We start from the raw sequence: 20,346 nt of genomic DNA, 5'->3' as shown, positions 1-20,346 counted from the left end.
TGTGCAAAGTTGTGGAAATGGCCTCAGTTCCACGGGAAATGGTATTCCACAATAGACTTCACTAGAAGGATAATTGAAACCTTTTACTTTAACACTGAAAGCATAATTCAATGCATTCTCAAAATTCAAGTTTCAAGATTTGGAGAGATGCTAACATTCTGTTACATAATTAACTAGAAAATACTTAAACAGAATTTCAGGAAGACTATATAAAGGGAACATAAATTTGTTACTTCCTGTTGAAGGCAACTTGAATTCGTCTCTTAGAAAGTTAACTAAATCTTAGCAGCTAAAATAGTTTTAAATGTATGGAATAAAGAAAAGCACATCCATTCTTGACATTTTGGTGAATAAACTAACAGCTTTATTAATGAAGGCAAACATCAGATAATTGTATGAATATTATATATAAAAAAAGAAATCCAAACTAACAGCATTGTGTTTCAAAATTACTGTACTTCTGTTTCTTTTAAAGAGACTTGTCATCTGTTTTATAAAACAAACAAAATGGGTACTCTTCTCCTAAAAAATTCTGGAAAAATGAAATAGTCAATTTCAAGTTGATGAACTGAACACATCTCTTTAAATGCAGACTATTGCTAAGGAGCAAATAAAGTCAAGCATCAGAAAGAAGATGTCTGACAAATGCATGAACATCAGAAAAAAAGGGATGTAGTAAAATTACTGCTACTCTTTCCCCCTCATATTCAAAGACCATTCAAAACTGGTCTTCCATACAAACATAAAATAACTATAAAGAGAGGGAACTTGAAACCAGACTCATCTGAAATCCTTCATGATGTTTTTATAATAGCTCTGATTCTCTTACTAAAAAGGTCAAAGTGAAAGATTTAGGAAGTGGAAGAGAATGAAGACGTTTTGTTTTAATGTACAAGTAAGGCACAATATAAAGCCACATCATAATGTGTCATGAAGGATCTAGGAAAGGACAAGAATCATACATGGTACAGTAGAACAAGCGGTCATATTGACTGAAAAAGTGTGGCACCCAATTCAAAACTCAGACAAGATCTTATTAACAAGAACTGGACAGCATGCTTTCATGTGGAGACAAACTCTATAAAGAATCCAGTGTATCTGAAACGAGGAAGAACGTTTTTTGTTTTTTTGTCTTTTTTGTTTTGTTTTGTTTTTAAGTCATAGTAGTACTAGAGTCAACGTTTATATAATTGCTTTTGGAACAATGGGGTTTATTTGAGGTGAATTCACAATGCCTTCACTTAAAGTAAGATTCTGGACTTCATTATGAGCTATCTGTATACCATGTATGAACACAGAAAACCTTTAGAGAGCTCTTCTCTAATGATCTTCACCCAAAAATACATGCCACAATTTCAAAAACAGAACATGTACAATTGTTGGGGTTTTTTACATTACCCTTATAAGATTTGCTTGTGTGATACACTAAACGTATATATTTTAATGACAATAGAGGAAGCAGATTATTACTGGCATTAAAGTACAACCATTTCTAGACGGTTTTAAATGCCACAGAGTCCCCTGGTTAAAATGTAAAGCTGCACAGCTTGCCTATGTCATCTTTATGATAAAGTTAAAACAGCAAGAGGATTTAACTTTCACTCTACATTTTACCGCCAGGTTTTTATTTAGATCAAGTATCGCTGCAGCATTCTGACCAGCCCAGATTTAGCAGCAAATGGCAGGAATCATATAAAATGCAAATTTTTTTTAACAAAGTGCTTTTCTAAGATATACATACATATATAAATAGGTACAAAATAAAGTGTCAACATTAAAAAGCTCAACTATTTAAAAGCTTTTAACTATTTAACTTAAGTAGTACATATAAAACACTGAAATGCAAGGATATGTAATCTACTAAACAGATTCAAAGTCTTTTTTGAAATGCAAGACCAAAAAATCAAATTCTGGTTTGCAGACAGGAAAAAAGTATCAAAAACCAGAATTCCTAACAGAGCAGCTAGAAAGGGGCAATTTTATAAACCTCATCAGCTGAATCTATCGTGAAGTGATTTTCACCTGATTGCAAAACTGCCGTATTTTCGAATACGTTTTAATTTGCCAAACACACTGTCAAAACCTCATATAATTCCAAGTTACAAACCTGTGCTTTGCCTTCTCCCACCTAAAAATGAAAACTTTAAACAATGAGCTTACATTCTATTCAACCATCAGATCTGAGCTTACATCTGTTCAGTGTGAATGCGTTAACCAGGTACATTTCCACCAAGCACACCAGGAAATCTGGTGCATCTCAGATCCCGATGTCAGAGAAGCATATAGGCATTGTTCAGTTGTTTGATTCTAACTGTGTGTTAGAATCAAACCTTTGTAAGTGATAGCTTCATGGGCTATCGCTTACAAATGGGGAGCGGGGGGGGGGAGAATGTGTTAAAAGAAAAAGAAATACACTATATAGACAAAATACAATTAAAGAAAAAATTCTCCAAGGGGTAATGGAGAAATAGTTGGAGAAACAGATATTTTCCCAGCATCTAGGTCTGAAATTTTTGGTATTTTTTTCTGGCTAGATAGGATTTTTTTTTTTTTAATTATAGTTTTTAAGTCACCAGTTTTCAGAGTTCAAACCACAAGATTTGAGAATAAAACAGTAAGAGAGACAGGAGGAAAAAATCTGTGGGGAAGGTTTATAATGCTGCCTTGATACAAGAAATTTCTCATCAAGAGGTAAAGCTTTAACATAGTTAAAACACTGACTAATGAAGCTGTTTTATGTGAGCAAAAAAGAGCACCTAAAAACTAAATGTGTTAATATTTCTCAGTTCTAGAAACTAGAAGAAAAATAAGTCACATGTAGGTTTGAAGAAGCTAGTTTGAAAATACCTGTACAAAAATATAAAAATCTATAAATTTTTTTGTTTTTGTTTTAAGCTTGTGTTGATCTTTGAAAATATTACATGCACAATAATACATCAATTGGAAAAGTGGCAACTAAAGAATTAGATATTTTTAGCTTTTCTCTGTCTTTACATATATATACATACATAATACAATAAAAATAATCTGTATTTTGGTTGTTTGGTGGAAGTATACTACAATAAGCTAAATAAACTTTTAAATTTCAAGGTCAAAAACTATTTTATCAATAGCTTACTAAAATGAAATATATTAAAATTTCCTACAATAAGTGCAGAAATAAAAAGATTTACAGACACCTAAATGGCCACCAACTTATCTACTATGGAAGCGAACTAGAGGAACAGCAAAATAATATTTGTATGTGTGGATGCTCCTTCTGTAGATAATTGGACCCAAACAGAAATAAAATTCACAGTTCAGTAAGATCCCTAACCCTGACCTTTTCTTTTTTTTTCTCCTTTTATTCATACATTCATACAGTATCATGTAAGCTGTGCAAAACTTTACTTAGACTGGCAGTTTGCCATATATCAGTTGCATTTGTCTTTGGTACAAAAAATAAAACAATCGCAATAATGTGCAAGTATTTGTCTTTTTCCGGTCAAGTACCGAAATATGAGTTTTCTAGAGCCATCTTTTTTTGTTTGTTTTTTTGTTTTGTTTTTTATACAATACACAGACTCTGTGGCATATATCTACATTTCAACATAGTCCTATATACATTCAAAAATTTGAAAAAGAGTTGGAACAAAAAAACATTTAAACCCCATAATTTTTCCATCTATATATCTTGTTTATCCTTATTAGGGTTTTCATCATACAAAATATTACCAGTTTTATAGTTTCCCCAAAATACAAGGCACAAAGAATATGCTTTTTTTTTCTTACTTGCACAGACATTATATATATATTTATATATATATTTATATATACCATATTGAGCTCAGAAAATGAACATCTAATATGGCACACGGGTGTGAGTGCTGGGTTGTGCCATGTACAAGTGAGATTAATGGTTGTGGAAAATGAGAACAAAAAGCAATAATTCTAAAAACAATCTAGACTGACTGTTTTAAAAAAAAATGCTTCCTCAATTTTTTTGTATGTGGTTCAGAGCATAAACCTGCCACAGTATTTGGCATTTACTAGTATCGTCACTCCTCCAACATGTTTTGCTGTAACAGATTTTTGCACTCTGTATCTAAACATTTACTTAAACGAATGTGTTTCAATTCTGATGCCAGTAGCAGTTGTAACCATGGTTTATGCTCTGAAAATGCAATAATCAAATACTTTGGGTCATGCTTCACTTAATGCTACTTAGTTCTTAAAACAATGTAACCTAATTGTAAATGTTTACATAATGCTAAACTGACATGCAAAACAGAATGAAAATTTACAATGAAGAACATGACAAACTCAGAAACTTCTGACCAGTGGCCCAATGAGGCTGATTACACTTTTGATGATGGTATCCTTAGTCCTACAAGGCCTCCGGTGGGATTGCCTTCTGCGGTCTTCTCTAACACTTGGTTAACAAATTCTGAGGTTTGCCCAGCAACTGGGAGACCTGAGGAAAGGAATAAAAGGCACACTTAGACACAGAAATGGAGAGGGCAGAATGGAAGGTGAGGAAGGAGTAGGAAAATCGGAGGGTCAGGGTGACCCAGAGTGACACTGACCCCAGAGAAGCACTCTACTCATTGCTACTGCAGCCCAGAAAATAATTCTACCCTCTAGATTAGAGCCTACGATTTTAAGATTAGAAGGGTCAAACCAAAAATAACCATGAAGAACAGTTAAGCAACATTTTAAATGGGGTAGGTGACAAGTAATAACAGCCCGGAAAAAAAAAATGCAGAGCTTGCAAATTATCAGAGAACACATACAAAAATGAAACTATAATAATGATCAGACAGTGAATGACATAAAAAGGAAAAAGAAAGACATATGAATAGGTCCTAACAGATCTTTTGATGACAGAACTAAAACCAAACGTGTATCAAGAATAAATGAGCTAAACTCACCTGTTAAAGACAAACTCCCAGACTGACTAACAAAGAAAACCCAATTATGTATTATATATAAAAATCTAAGAGTGAATTTTATGATATGTAAATGAAAAATTAAATTAAATTAAAATGTTTTTTAAAAGAGATGTATCTAATATAAAGTGATTCAGAAAGATTGAAAATAAAAGGGTAGGCAAAGGGATACGAAGCAAATATACATAATAAGAAAGCTGCATGCATGATTGTAGTATCAGACAAGATTGAATTCAAGGAAAAGGCTGTAAACAAGACAAAAGAAACATGCCTCATGATGATAGACTATAATCTATTATAAAGATCGAGCACTAATGAATGCTACTCAAACATCCCAGCATTCAAAAGCAAAAACAGAGAAAATATGAGAAGAAACTGAAACACATTAGAGGAGGTCTTTCTCAGTTCTACAGAGAGTAAATGGGCACCCCCTACAAAAATAAAAAGGAAAAGAAGACAACACCTAATTAAGAATATCTAACTGACATTTATTAGAGTTTTAATATAGAACAGAAAATATACCTTCTTTTCAAATGCCCATAAAACATTTAAAATTGTAATCATGTATCAGGTAGCTAAAAAAAAATCTCAATAAATCACAAAAAATAGAACGATAAAACTGGAAAATAATGCCTACTTTCTGGAAAATTTTAAACCTCTCTCAAACAATTCTTAGATCAAAGATTAAATCAAATCTAAAATTTCAAAGTATTCAGAAAACAATTAAAATATGACATCAGAATTTCTGAAATACAGCTAAAGCAGCACTTGGAAGACATTTTAAAGGCTTTTAATTGTATTAATGAGCAAAAAGGAAAAAAAAGAAATGAATTAAGCATTTAACTGAAGAAATTAGAAGAACTGATAAATTCAAGAACTGGTTCTTTGGGGGGGAGAATTAGATATACTATAACTGACTCAAGAAATAAAGAACACAAGAGATATTAAATAAAAACTGAAAATGGAACACTAGCCACTGATACAGAGGAAATTAAAAAACAAAGACAATTTTAATAAATTTTATGGCCTGGAGGAAGTGGATAGTTTTCTAGGAATTTTTAAATTATCAAAACTGAGTTCAGAAGATATTGTAATCTGACTAATTATCACAGGGCACACAGAAGTTTTCAGAGTTAATCACAAAAAATACACTGGGCCACAAAGAAGTTTCAAAGAGTATTCCACCAAACCTTTAAGAAAAAGAAACTCCAATGTATTTTAAACTGCTCCAGGGGAAATTCTGGGAAGATGGTTATATTGCAGCATAGATTTTTAATCTCCTCAATTCCCCACATAAAACAAAGCAATTAAATAGCAAAACCATAAACCCATTGAAAACTTTTACAAGTGACAAAGTATCTCCATGAACCCAAAATTCAAAAGGGTAGGAACAAACTACAAAAAGCTAGAAGACCTGCCTGCATAGTATTAACAATACCAATGGTTGTGTGGATGAGTCAAAAGGAAGTAATGGACATGAGAACAAAAGAAGTCTAAAATAGCCAATAGGTTCCTCTCTGAAGGTACAGGAGGCCAATGAGAACACCTGAAGCTGTGCGAGGTTTTGTCCAATTGAACAGTGAGTAGAGGGTGAGTGCACGTTGCCCACGGTAAGAGGTGAAGGGACTGGAGCAATCTAGCCTCTGTGAACTCAGAAAAATGACCAGCCAGGACTCCCTTGCAGGACAGGGGCCAGGATTGATAAGAACCAAAACTGAGCAAGACAGAACAATGGATAGGAAAGAAAAAGATATCCAGATAAAAGGGGGAGGGGTGCAGAACAAGAAATCTCCAATAGCAAGCTGCCATGTGCACCAATGTGATAAGGCTGGCCATGCCACAAGTCCCTCTTCCTGCCCTCACCTGACTGTGGCCTACTGACATTCCAATGCACCAAGAAACCCCTTCACATCCTCTGCGCTGGCACTCCACCTTGACCCCCATATTAAAGCACCTGCCCTGGTTCCTGTGTTTCTCTCTGTCTCCTCCCCACCTGCACAGGTCTGCAGCCTGCTCCCTTAGCACTCCCTCCAGGTGGCCCCACGGTGGCATGCAGTGACTTTGTCTCTCTAGGATAAACTTTCTTTTCCTGCTCCTTTCCTCTGTCCTCTCCTTTGGCTGGATGTGAATGACCATCTCATGACAAATACAATAAACATTTTTTGTTTACATTAAGTGAAAACAAGATTCTGTGAAGTTTGAAGTTAGAAAAGCTATCCTGAACCAAACTTTCTTTTGAAAGTTCAAAAAAACTAATTTCACATACAAATGATCAACAGAAAAGTATCAAGGTGAAAATCAAAAAAAATCACTGTAAGCCAAAGAAAATAAGAAGATTCCTACAAACACTGAAAGTATGTCTAAAAGAGATGAATGACCACAAAATGGATGAAAACTATATTCGCTATTATTTCAAAATGAACTAAAAGACATTAAAGGAAATGCTATAAGATATGAAAGAACATAATCAGAAATAGAAAAATTCAGAAATCAGGTAACGGAACTCAGAAAAGAATTAGAAACAAAGAAAAAACTTCTTGAAATTAAGGCAAAACTAAAAGGAACACAAGAGCAGCAAATAAACATAAAACACAATGCTTTTAAGAGAAACAGGTGAAAGGGAGAAAGAATTTTAACATGAAAAAGCAATTAAAAGATAAAAAGGATTTGAGAAAAATTTAATATACTTCAGAGAATACTGAAGATGGGCAAAGAAAATCCAGCCCACAGATAATGAGTCCCTGAAGAAGAAAACCAAAGCAAGGGAATAGATCAAGTACTAACCAGATTGGAAGCTACATACTGAAACAGCACAGTGACATATGAGAAGAGAATATCAACCTAAAATGACTAACTCCAAGACACAGTCGAGTAAAATTACTGGAATTTAAAGAAAAAAATCCTGTTGACACCTAGGCAAAAATAGGAAATGACTTATAAGGCGGGGAAAAAAAGCAATTATTAGCTTTTCAATAGCAACATTTAATGCCAGAGAAAAAGACAGAAATACATTTAAAATACTCAAAGAAAGAAAATATGAGTCAAGGATTTTGTATCTGGTAAAACTGACTTTTAGATATAAAGGGAATACACGCACTTAGCTACAAACAAGGCCTTTAAATTAAAAGGTAAGAAGATAAAAAGATTTTTTTCTTATAATACTAAATTCCTCCCTCTACCTAACAAAGGAAGACTGAGAATGATTTCAAAGAACAAGAAAGAAAAGACAGAAATGCCCTAAAAGACTACATATTAAAATAGCACCAATCCATCCGAACAAACAGTCAAGCAAACTCACCATTACTATTCCGTTTTGCTTAATATTTGCTTAATATTTGAATTAATCTACACAAAGGTAAGAAGGGGTTGCTTAGGAAAATATTAATATTTGGGATCTACTCTTCACCTAAGATTTTTTCCAATGTAAATATAGTTTTGTTCATGATAAACTTTTGACCTTTCATTGTGTTAATTCTCCATACAAATATATTATTCTTAGTTTTGTTTCATTTCTTATATACTTTATTTTTATATGAATTTACGACTCTACTCTTGAATAAAGTAATTCCGCAAATAACTGCATATTCATTTCACTATTCTATCAACATACCCAGTCACTATTTACAAATAATTTTTCAAAGCTTAGCAAAAGGAATTATTAACTATTAATAAGCAATAATCACTGAAATGCCATACTTTTTGGAATACTCAAATAAGAAAATATACCTATTTTCTTAGCAAGTTATATTACAAATAATCCCAGGTTAAGCTATGTTGTGAGTGTGCAATTTAGGCATTAAACTGATTTTAATTGGTTTAGTCATGAAAAACATCTTCCATTTGCTAAAATGTGAGTGATGTATTTCAGGAACAATGTGGAAATAAAAGTCTTTTTGAAAAAATCCAAATGAATGTTTAAGATGTAATATGGAAACAAGAACTAATCCTTACTGAGTATTGAGAATTTATGTGTTCAGCAGTGTGTCAATTGCTTTATTTATATGCACTCTTCCCATTCAATCCACACAACTGTCCACATTTTAAAAATGGACAAAATTAGGTTCAGGGAAGTGAAGTCACTTCCTTAGGGTTCTCAAATAGTCAGTGGCAGGGCCAGGATTTGAATCTAGAACTGATTCCAAACACTCTAAATGACTTTAAACGCTACATGAGCTTTTGTTTTCTGAAAACATAATCTTAATTTCTAGACATGACTAGTGAAGTATTGCTAGAGTCACAGAGAAACCACTAGCGTTTTTCTTTCTTTTTTTTTTTTGGTAAAAAAGATAGGATAAAAGGCATGCAGAACCTAAAGTATCTTAAAGAAAATGTTTCAAGACTAAAGATAAAAATATGCAAAAGTATCAAATGTTATACAGAATATCAAGAAAAAGAAATCCGCAGGTAAACCTACTAGATGAGGCAATTAGAGGGCCACCTGGGAACTACATGGTTCAGAGACTATAATAGAGATGAGTGTTAGATGACAGGGCCAAGTGATGACATGTGGGTACAGTGTAAGCAATGCAACTAGGAGAACTTACTTCTACTCCTAGTTCTCCCACTTATTGGTTATATGACTTTGGCTTCCAATCCTTCATTTGTAAAAGCAGGATAATAATACCTTTTTCATAGAATTGTGGAAGTAAATGACTAAACAACCTTAACAGACAGGTCCTAAATCATAGTAAGTATTCAATAAATGTTAGCTGGTATCCTTTCCTAAGAAATCCTTTTTTTCCCCAGGATTCCTTATATCTTCTCCTTTGACCTTCAAACATTAAAGTTGTCAAATTTCATGAAACCGGTGGGTCAAAATCTATATGCATTGCTAATTGTACTAATGATTCTAAATTGCCCTTTACATTCAGTATGAACACAATGCTACCAAAAGAAACTAACAATTTCAAAGAAACGTACTAAGTGCATGGAGGTATTTGATATGTATTTATTTTCAATGAAAGAAAACGCAATCATTTTGGTAGCTATGAGAAGTATTTCTGTATAGAAATAAACTATTCTTGCTCACTGCCTCCATCTAAGCATCCTGATTTCTTCATAGCATTTACCACAATTTGCTATTATTTGTTTTTCTGTTTATGCTTTCTCTTCCATTTTTAGACTAAAAGCCTCCTAAGAGTAGCAACCAAGTCTCTGTTATACACCACTATATCCCCCAATACCAGGCACATAGTAAGCACTGAAAAAAACGTTGTGGAATGAGTGAATTTATAATAACTGGAAGTCAGGAAAAATTGTCTTAGCAGAAATGTAAAAAAATTCCAAGATATTTACAATTTTAAAAAATAAAGCAAATTATAATGTTTGTTCTTCTAAAATTCAGGTAAATAACTAATTAAGGATTAAAAAGTAAGCTCTCATTCTTTTAAGTGACCTGATTCAATACATGATCAGCATCCTGGGGAAAAACGAACTAGAAGAAAATTCTCAGGTAACTAAAGTTTACGACTCAACACAATGACTATGTAAGAACCAGGTAGAACAGATAATCTCGGAACAAATATTGTCAAACAAAGAATACATAACCGGCTGACGCCATTGCATGATGCTTCAGGGTTTTCGTGGATTGCCTCCTGCTGCCATGCCTTGGAGATGCTCCCATCTGTAAGTGATCTGCTCCCCTGGCACCTAAGCTCCCGGCCTCTAGCTTTCTCAGGTCTATGTCTATATTAGCTCTCTAGCCTCCCTGTCAGGTATCGCTCTGCCTGACTTCGGGATGCCCACCCTACTTCTCCGTTCTTCCCCATCTTGTATAATCTATACAGGGATGGAAAACCAGACAGCCCAGTTTGTTAGAATCCAGGGAAATGCATTAGCGTCAAACAAATGGGTAAGTACCTCCACTAAAGTATAAACTGTAGGCCTGACAGCTGAGGGATCTTTATCTTCCCCCGAGAAAGTTAAAGTTGCTAGAAGTTTATCTTCCCTAAGGGTTAAAATTGTTCACTGATGAGGGCTAAATAAAACACTGTGGTAACCAGCAGTATACGAGATGTTTATGAATGCTGAATCTCAAAAGACAAAAAAAACTACTTGTAAAGGAGAATAACTGCAATGAGAGCACTTGAGTTTTTCCTTATCCCCTCGAATTATATATCTTATACTACATATTATTATTTGTTATTAATTTATCCAAGATTCTTCTTACCAAGAGTATCTTTAATGAGGATTTCAAGCTTCTGCCCCATGTTGGGTCCTCTCTCCTCTCTTGGACTCTGTACCCGGTTTACAATCTCTTGCTTGATGGAGTTGATTACAAACAATAAATTATCTGTAAGACAGAACAAGACACTTGGAACTTGTCACTAACATGGAAGAATTTGCTTTTAATTATGTAATAACAAATAGTAAATTAAAAATTGAGAATGTATAAGAAAACATTAAGCAGTGGTGGTTATAAGCTTTCTTATCCAAAGAGACTAATATCAAATGATGTACCACTTTTGATAACACACTGTAGATGTGTGTCAATGTCCACTATCCTGTAAGCAACTTGCCTTACTTGTCCTCATAGCTTTAAGACCTATAACAGTGTCCAGTATATCGAATTATAAGATCTTAGTAAATGTTTATTATATAAATCAAAGTCCTTCAAAGACAAAAGCTTTAAAAACAAATTTCCCCACCTTAAGAAGCTTAAAAAGAAAGAGGAAAGTTAACCAAAAGTAAATAGAAAGAGGGAAATAATAAAGATAACAGCAGAAATCAATGAAACAGAACACAAATACATAAGAGAAAATTAACAAAACTAAAAGCTGGTTCTTTCAAAAGATCAGCAAAACTGATACTCCCTTATGCCCCCATCCCCAGCTAGACTGATTGATCACCTGTATCTGGAATGAAAAAGTTATCACTTCAGAATCCAGAACCATTAAAAGGATAATAAGAAAATGCCAAGAAATTTAGTAACTTGGATGTAATGGGCAAATTTCCTGAAAATGCAACTTAAAATTGACACAAGAAGAAATGGAAAATCCAAATAGCCTATTTCTAGTAAAAGAATTGAATTTATAAAAAAATATTCCCCAACGGGATTTATAGATGATATAATACAGAATTGTACATCTGAAATCTATGTAATTTTACTAACAATTGTCACCCCAATAAATTAAAAAAAAAAATTTCCCCAAAGAAAACCCTGAGGTTTTTAATGGCAAATTCTATCAAATATACAATGAAGTAATAAAGTCAACCTTAACCCATTTTTTAGAGGAAGAAAGATCATGGTCCAATTCAGTCTATAAGGCCAGTAAAGCCCAAATATCAAAACCTGACAAAGACATTACAAAAAAAGAAAATTACAGACAAATATCCCTCTTCAGTACAGACACAAAAATACTTAACAAAATATTAAAAACAGAAATATTTGAACAGAATCTTATAAAATATTTGCAACAGACTCTAATATAAAAAGGAAAATACATCATAACCAAGTAGAATTTATTCTAAGAATGCAAGGTTGATTTAATAGTAAAAAATCAGTTAATGTATTCACCATATTAACAGGTGAGTATGTGATATATTACCAGAAAAAAGAAAGAGAACAACATGATTGTTCCAATAAATGCAAGCTCCCCCTCACCCCGCCCAAACTACGTATATGACAATACTCAACACACATTCATGATAAATGAAACTAGGAAAAGAAGAGAACTTACTCAAAACGATAGAGGGCATCTCATCTACAAAACAGCCTACAGCCAACATCATACAGAAAGGTGAAAGGTTTACCCCCTGAGATTGCAAACAAGGCAATCACCGCTTCTATTAATATCTGAGACATTGCAATAAGGCAAGAAAAAGAAATAAAAGGTATAAAGATCAGAATGGAAGAAATAAATCCATCCCTATTTGTAAATGATGATTGCTTAAATAGAAAATCCCAGGGCTTCTACATTATCTACTACTGGAACTAATAAATTTTGCAAGATAACAAGATACAAGAGTAATACACAAAATCCATTTTCTATGCATTTATAAGCAGCAAAGAGTTTGAAAATAAAATTTCAAAAATGATTCCATTTACAGCAGTAGCAAAAAATAAAAAATGCTCAGGAATCAATCTTGCAAAAGATATTCTAGCACTCTATACTGAAAACTATATAACCAAGGTGGAGAGAAATTAAAGAAGACTTAACTAGATAGAAAGATACCAACTTCATAGATCGGAAGACTCCATTTTGTTAAGATAGTAATTCTCTCCAAATTGACCTACAGATTCAAAGCAATCCCAATCAAATTTCAGTAAGCTCTTTTGTAAGAAGTGATAAAATTGATTCTAAAATTTATATGGTCATACACGGACCTAGCGTAGCCAAAACAACTCTGAAAGAAAAGAACACAACTAGAGGACTAACAAGAATTAATACTACCTGACTTTACGATTTACTATAAAATACAGTAATCAAGATAGTTTGCATTTAGATAGACAAATAGATCAATGGAACAGAATGCAGAGTCCAGGAGTAGACCCATACATACATGATCAATTGATTTAACAATGGTACAAAAGCAATTCAATAGGGAAAGGAAGCTCTTTTCAATGAATGGTGCTTATCAACTGGATTGTCATACAGAAAAAAATGAACATCAACTCTTACTCCACACCATACCATAACATTTAGCCTAAAATTTATCATAAACCTAAATGTATAACCTAAAACTATACAAATTCTAGGAGAAAACATTTAAGAAAATACTTGCAATTTTGGAGTTGGCCAAATTTCTTAGAACACAAAAAATATGAAACACAAAAAGAAAAATTGACAAATTGAGCTTATTCATCAAAACTTTTATTCTTTGAAAGATGTCAATGAGCAAACAAAAAGATAAGCCAAAAACTAAAATATTTTAAATATATATATCAAAGAACTTGTATCTAGAATAACAAACTTTTAGAAGACAAATAAATGTTTAAAATGGCAAAATATTTGAACAGACGTTTCACACACACACACAAAATATATGAATAGCCAATAAGCACAGGAAAGATGTTTGATGTCATTAATTAAAGAAATGCAAACTAAGGCCATAATGAGATACTGCCACACTCCCATTAAGTGGGTTGAAATTAACAAAATTGACCCTACTAAGCATTGGCAAGGGTATGTATGGATCATCTAGAACCCTCCTACACTGTTTTTGAGAAGTACAATGGAAACAGCCACTTTGGGAAACAGTTTGGGGTTTTCTTATAAAGTTAAATATCTGTATACCATTTATACCATGATCCAGCCATTCTACTCCTAAGTATTTAACCAAGAAAAATTAAAACATATGTTCACCCAAACACTTGTACAGGAATATTCACAGCAGCTATTTATAGCCAAAACTAGAAACGACCCAAGTATCCATCAAGTGACCGGATAAATAAATTATAGTGTATGCAATAGAATGGAATACTACTCAGCAATGAAAAGGACCTAACTATTGATACAGGTAACAACATGGTGAAATTTTAAAATAATTATGCCGAGTGAAAGTAGCCAGGCAGAAAAAGAGAACATATTCTAGGAGCCCATTAATATAAAATTTTAGAAAACACAAATTAATCTATAGTGACAGAGTATAGGTCGTGGCTGCCTGGGGGTAGGAGTAGATAGAGGGGTAGCTTACAAAGGGGCCCTAGGAAACTTTTGGGGGTGATCAAAATGTTCATTAACTTGATTGGTTTCACATGTATGTACATATGTCCAAACTAATCAAATTATACTCTTCAAACATGTACAGTTATTATACTTCAATTATACCCCAAAAAAGCTGGGACGGGGACAACAGATTTTCAATTTCAACATACAGACCCCTACGGCCTGAAATTTCTACGTCCTCAGAGACGCCTCTGAAATCAGTGATTTGTTATTCCTCATCTAGTAATACTGAGAAGAGACCAATCTAGACTGATGTTGAAGAAGGAAGTGAGAAATACCAGGGGTGGGCAGTTTAAAACCACATGCATATAGTGTATGTAAAATGTGTCACTAAACAAGGAAAGCATAGCTGATTCCCTATGTCAAATGAAACAAGAAATTTATGCTGCTTCTAGAAGAGGGAATACCATTTACTCAAATGTAAGTAAGGACATTTATATGCAGACTGGACTTATGAGAAACAATGAGGTTCCCCTACCCTCAACAGGGAAAAGTAAATAAGGCCACGTTTGAAACAGAAAAAAAAAAGAACACTATGAAAATCAAAATTAAAATAGAGCAGAACAGTTCCTCTCAAACCTGGGTAGTGTCCATCCAGCACACTGGGGGCGGGGACGGTAGGCAAAGGGCTCTCACTACCACAAACCTCTGTTAGGAAAAGAGAGGTAGCTGGCTCCCAGAAACTGAGGCCAAACATTAAATCTATACACAGATCCCTCCTGCGGTGATTCCATGTTTATCCAAGAAACTTCCAATTTTAATTTACCTATCTACCTTGCTCAGGGACAAAATACGTCAGACAGGGTGATGGTTATGTCCACTTCATAGTTCTATTTCTCATTCTGAGTCAACAAATGTACACTTGATTAACAGAACCGCTTATTGAGATCCTCGGCAGGAGGAACCAGGAGGAGGAGGAGGTTTGGTAGGAGAGGATGAGCAGTATAGCCCTGGGGCCCTGAAGCTAGTCCTTGGAACAGTGCAAGTTGGTAACAAATTAAAAAGAATAAGGACAACAGAGTACATTTTTCATAAAGCTAATTTTATGCTATGCTGAGATTATGCCTGTCTCAATTTTTTAATGCTAAAATAGCCTTCCTTGAATGAAATTACAGTAATTGCAGATGACATTCTTTTTAATGTCCTCACCTGGCAAAATATAAAAGTTTGCAACCTTATAGTTCCCAAGTCCCAAAATCTTGTTCAAATGTCACTGATCTGTGACTCACGAATTCTAGAAACCACTAGGTTAACAGATAGTAAGTGTTCCACAAGGCAGGACAGAGTGACTCTCAGGTATTTAGAGCAATCAAGGGTACCATTCCCTTGAGAGATATACCAGAAACTCTGGGAATAATTTTCAAACTCCATGTGACAAACTATAAAAGAGCATCTCACTGGTTCTGAGATGGCCTCTGAACCAACAGTTGAGGCTGTTCTTGCTCTTTCCCCGAGACTACAGAAGATAAGGCAGTAAGACAGAAGGAGAAGATATATAAGTGAAGGAGAAGATTCCCTTCCTCCGTGCTGACTGATAAGAAACTGCTACTATTTAAAGACAGGCCTTTGTTTATATGAAAACACCAGAGGCTTTAAGTTAACTTTGGTTAACAAGAAAATTTTAAGGGAGCCATAAAAACTCAATCTCAGATAGAACAACACATTCAGAAACACACGTACTCCTGAGCCTTACCAACTCCCCAATTGTTCCCCACCCCAGAACGTATTTACATCAGACACAAAACGTGTGTGTATATAAAAATGCAAAAATATATAGCCACACAGATGTACATACTCATAATTAGGGATAAATACATTAGCTGAACAACACTGAGATAGATGCCAACATGTGTCCAAAGAAACACAGACCCAGAAGGCTCCCCGTGGCTCACCGTATCTCCCTGCAGTGTGAGCCAACTGGGTTTTAAAAGAAACATGAATAATGCCCATGACATTGCAATCATTTTATATAAATATACTCACAGAGCTCAAGGTCAAACGGTTTCAACAGCAAGAAGGAATAATAAGAAATGGGTATATTTCCATTCCAACAAACCAACTATTGTTTTACCTAATTCATTTACCTTGATTAGGGTTCCTGAGTGGCCTTTAATAAATAAAACCATCAGTTCATTTTCTAAGTTGTACACTTCACAGTTGGAAATCCTCTTTTTGCCCTCACAAATGAAAACAAGATAATCGAGATAAAGAATTGAGAAAAACTGCACACGGTTTATGAGCACCTATGTGCCAGACATCATGCTGGATGTAAGAAAATCTCTAAAAACAAATAATAATGGATTATTTTGCCAGTTTCATTTTTAGATACAACTAGCCCAAGAGCTACACAGTGAGAGGACAATTTTAGAGGCAAAGGAACATGCAAACTCTTATGATGTCAAGTTTAAGAGACAGCAACGAAGCAAGGAGGAAAGGAGGGGAGGTTCTTACTACAGATCAAAACCAGAGCTTCCGCAGCCTCCGGGATGCGGTGAAGGGTTCCAGGTGTGAGAATGAGCCGCTCAACCCAGAAGCGCCTCTTCCTATCAGCAGCCTACTCTGTGATAGTCCAGGATGCCTTAGAGATGACCATTTTCTCCATGTGCCATGATGTGCAATACTGGGAAGCACTGATCTAAACCAACAGTTCCCACATATGTGTTAGGATGGTTGCATTAAGAGTAACTGGGGTGGTGTTAAAAATATAAATTCCTGGGTTCTACTTGCATAGATTCCAATTCAGAGGACCTGAGGAGAAGCCCAGGAATCTGTATTTTAACATGTACAGAGATGATTCCAACGAGCAATACAATTTGTAAACCAGAGCTCTAAACTATCCACTCACAGGTTAAAATAAACACGAGTCAATAGGTCCGGCTAACTCAGCACCACCACTATAAAACGGAAGTGAGAAACGACTGTATTCAAAGTGCACGACCTATTCCGGGCAGAGACGAGACCTGGTTCGGGGAGTCACAGACGGACACTCACACTGGGAGGAGGACGTGAATGAGGAAGAGCAGAGCTTAATGAATGGGTGAACTTGAAAAGGAGGCTGGCCTAAAATTGGACAGAATAAAGGGAAAGCACACAACAAAAACCAAAAAGAGAGTGGTCAGCAAAGTAACAGGAGGTTAATCAAATTCTTAAAAGTTTAGGTTTACCATATTCTGTGTTGAGGCCCCATAATTTCACTTTATTAGCTTCATACTGGGCTTTTTTCTTTAACCGACAAGCCCTGTGAAAGGAAGGAGCAATTAGTTCACTTTTTTTTAAGTGAACATTCAGAATATACTTCTCTTTGCTGCTGTCAGACATTTTCTAATAGCGACCAAAAACCACTGCCTACTGATGTTTATAATAAGTAACTCAGTTACCAAAAAACACATAATATAATCATTTATACAAACTGACCTTTAATAATTTTAAGTACATATTCAAAAATAAAGCTCTGACCAGTACACCAAAATAAACAAACAAAACCTGACAATAACAATTGTAAATGTGAAGTAAGTGAAACCCTCATATGTTGCAGGTGGGGATGTAAATTACTGTGGAAAACAGTAATTTTTAAAAATCTTACCTTATTACTTTGGATATAGCTATTTTGGCAGTTTCTTATAAAATTAAATACATAGTCCTGGGTATTTGCCCAAGAGAAATGAAAAAGAGAAATGAAAACTTAGGTTCACATAAACACCTGTAAGCGAGTGTTTATGGTGGCTTCATTCATAACTGCCAAAAACTAGAAACAACCAAAGTCCTTCAACTGGTGAATGGATACACTGCAGTATACCCCTACCGAGGAATATCAGTCAGCGATAAAAGGAACAAACTATTACTCTTCACAACCACAGGGACAAATCGCAAATGCATCACATTCAATCAAAGAACTTGGACTCAAAAGGCTACATATAGTCAGATACCATCTACGTAACCTTCTAGAAAATGCAAAACTGTAGGGACAGATACCAGGTCAGTGCTTGTGAGGGCTTCCGGGTAGGAGAAGGGGTTTACCTTTACAAAGAGGCATGAGGAAATATTTTAAGATGATGAAAATGTTCAATACCTTGATTGTGGTGGTGGTTATATGATTGGATATGTTTGTCAAAACTCATAGAAGTGTACATTAAAAGGGATGAATTTTAATTACTATAGAACAAATAAAAAACAAAGCTAAAATGGTAAAATTTTTCATTGTTATACTACAATGGACTTGAGTCCATTCACCTCTCTCCTTTAAAAACTTTTTCCATCAAGCATAAATACTGTTTTACTTTCAAAGGAAAACTTACAATACTCTCATTGTAGTCTTTATAAAAAGTATTTTTCTGAATAAATGGTTGAGGGTCAGATGAGCTTCTCTAAAAGCTCAGGGAACGTCTAACCTCCCCTTCTAGACATTATTCACACGAGTGAACATGATTAGCATTTACCTGGAAGCCAGCTTATTTTTTTCCTTCCTTGACCTTGGTCGGGCTGTTAAGGGAAGCTCACTGACTGGAGTCAGATCACTGATCACCTTATTCAGTTTCCGTAGTTCATTGCCTATCTGCAATAGCTTTTTGGGATTTGGAGTCAGGTCTTCTACGTCAGTTCTCCGTGACTTCTTTACTGCATATTTTCCTATAGATGGTTTCAAATAAGTTCAATTAGATCATTTTATTTAAGAAACACATTCTACAGCCATATTTTAAAATCACAGTTCTCTCCCCCCACCTCCTTTTCTTTTTCGGAAGTCTCAGAATGTTAACAACCTGGAAGAGCTAATTTCCTCTCCTCCCCACGTGTGACTCTAAGAAATGAGTGTAATATGGCAGCTCCAGCCTTTTCCAAGTCTTTCTCCACCTGAAGGTTTCCAGCCCTAGTATGAGATTCTTAGTTATTTGCATATCAGTAATAAGCACCTCAAACGTTGGGGCTGGAGAGCAAGTTCACCTGCACACACCAATCAGGGCTAGGGTATAACAGACAGTCAGAAAAAGTTTCAAGATTTTACCCAAACCAAGATGTTTTGATGCTATGATTGAAAATTTGTCAGATGTATACGTCTATTCTTGTGTTGGACTCAAAAGTCCAACAAGTAAGGCTTGCCTTTGTTGAAAGCTCTTCTTCGGTTAGTTTGATAAATAACATTGCAAAAGACTCCAGGGGTCCTACCCTGTCACAGCAGGCTCTGTCCTCAGAACTACAACACACAAAACAACTTGTCTAGTACTCTCCACATGCTATCTGAACCTATTTATTGGACCTGTCTTTTCATTTCTGGTAGAAAATTGACCTGAAGGCAAAAACCAGGTTTTTTATTCAGTGAGAGACAGTAGAGTACAGACCCGGGTGCCAGTGGAAAGGGAAAACGAGTCACAAATATACTTCTGACACAATTCCAGTGTCAAAAATGCTTAGCAACTTAAATCCGTAGCATGAGTGATTACTAAACTGTATATTGAGCACCAAACTTACTAGTGCCCTCCCCTTTGGATTGATGTAAAAATATGGAACAGACTTTGGATTACTGTAAAAATAACATTTATCCAGAAAAAATTCTATTTAATTCCATCTGCCGGGGTTCACATTTTGAAATGTAACCTACCTAAGATACAAGTTTCTCCCAACTCCTACTTTTCCACTCTTCTCTCTCCTTTTCTTAAAACTATTCTTCCTTTCTTTTCATCCCCCTCCTCTTTTTTCCCCACCACCGTTTTGATCCCAATCTCTTTTTCCCCAACACTTCTGGTTTATAGCAACTG

General features: G+C 34.8%; 1 protein-coding gene across 2 annotated transcripts in view; it reads right to left on the bottom strand.

The window, feature by feature from the left end:
* Positions 1-341: 341 nt before the first annotated feature.
* CREBRF (CREB3 regulatory factor) overlaps positions 342-20,346 on the bottom strand; it is a 47,674-nt gene continuing 27,669 nt past the window's right edge. For both annotated transcript variants that reach the window (XM_033096252.1, XM_033096253.1), the window contains exons 6-9: positions 19,033-19,222; positions 17,761-17,834; positions 11,098-11,220; positions 342-4,453 (exon numbers count right to left, since the gene is read on the bottom strand). In XM_033096252.1, coding sequence (XP_032952143.1) covers positions 4,338-4,453; positions 11,098-11,220; positions 17,761-17,834; positions 19,033-19,222 — 503 coding nt within the window. In that variant the 3' untranslated portion in view covers positions 342-4,337. The remainder of the gene's footprint in view (positions 4,454-11,097; positions 11,221-17,760; positions 17,835-19,032; positions 19,223-20,346) is intronic.

Source organism: Rhinolophus ferrumequinum, chromosome 24, assembly GCF_004115265.2.
Source record: "Rhinolophus ferrumequinum isolate MPI-CBG mRhiFer1 chromosome 24, mRhiFer1_v1.p, whole genome shotgun sequence".
Classification (NCBI taxonomy): Eukaryota; Metazoa; Chordata; class Mammalia; order Chiroptera; family Rhinolophidae; genus Rhinolophus; species Rhinolophus ferrumequinum.
This window is presented reverse-complemented; position numbering and strand designations above follow the sequence as displayed.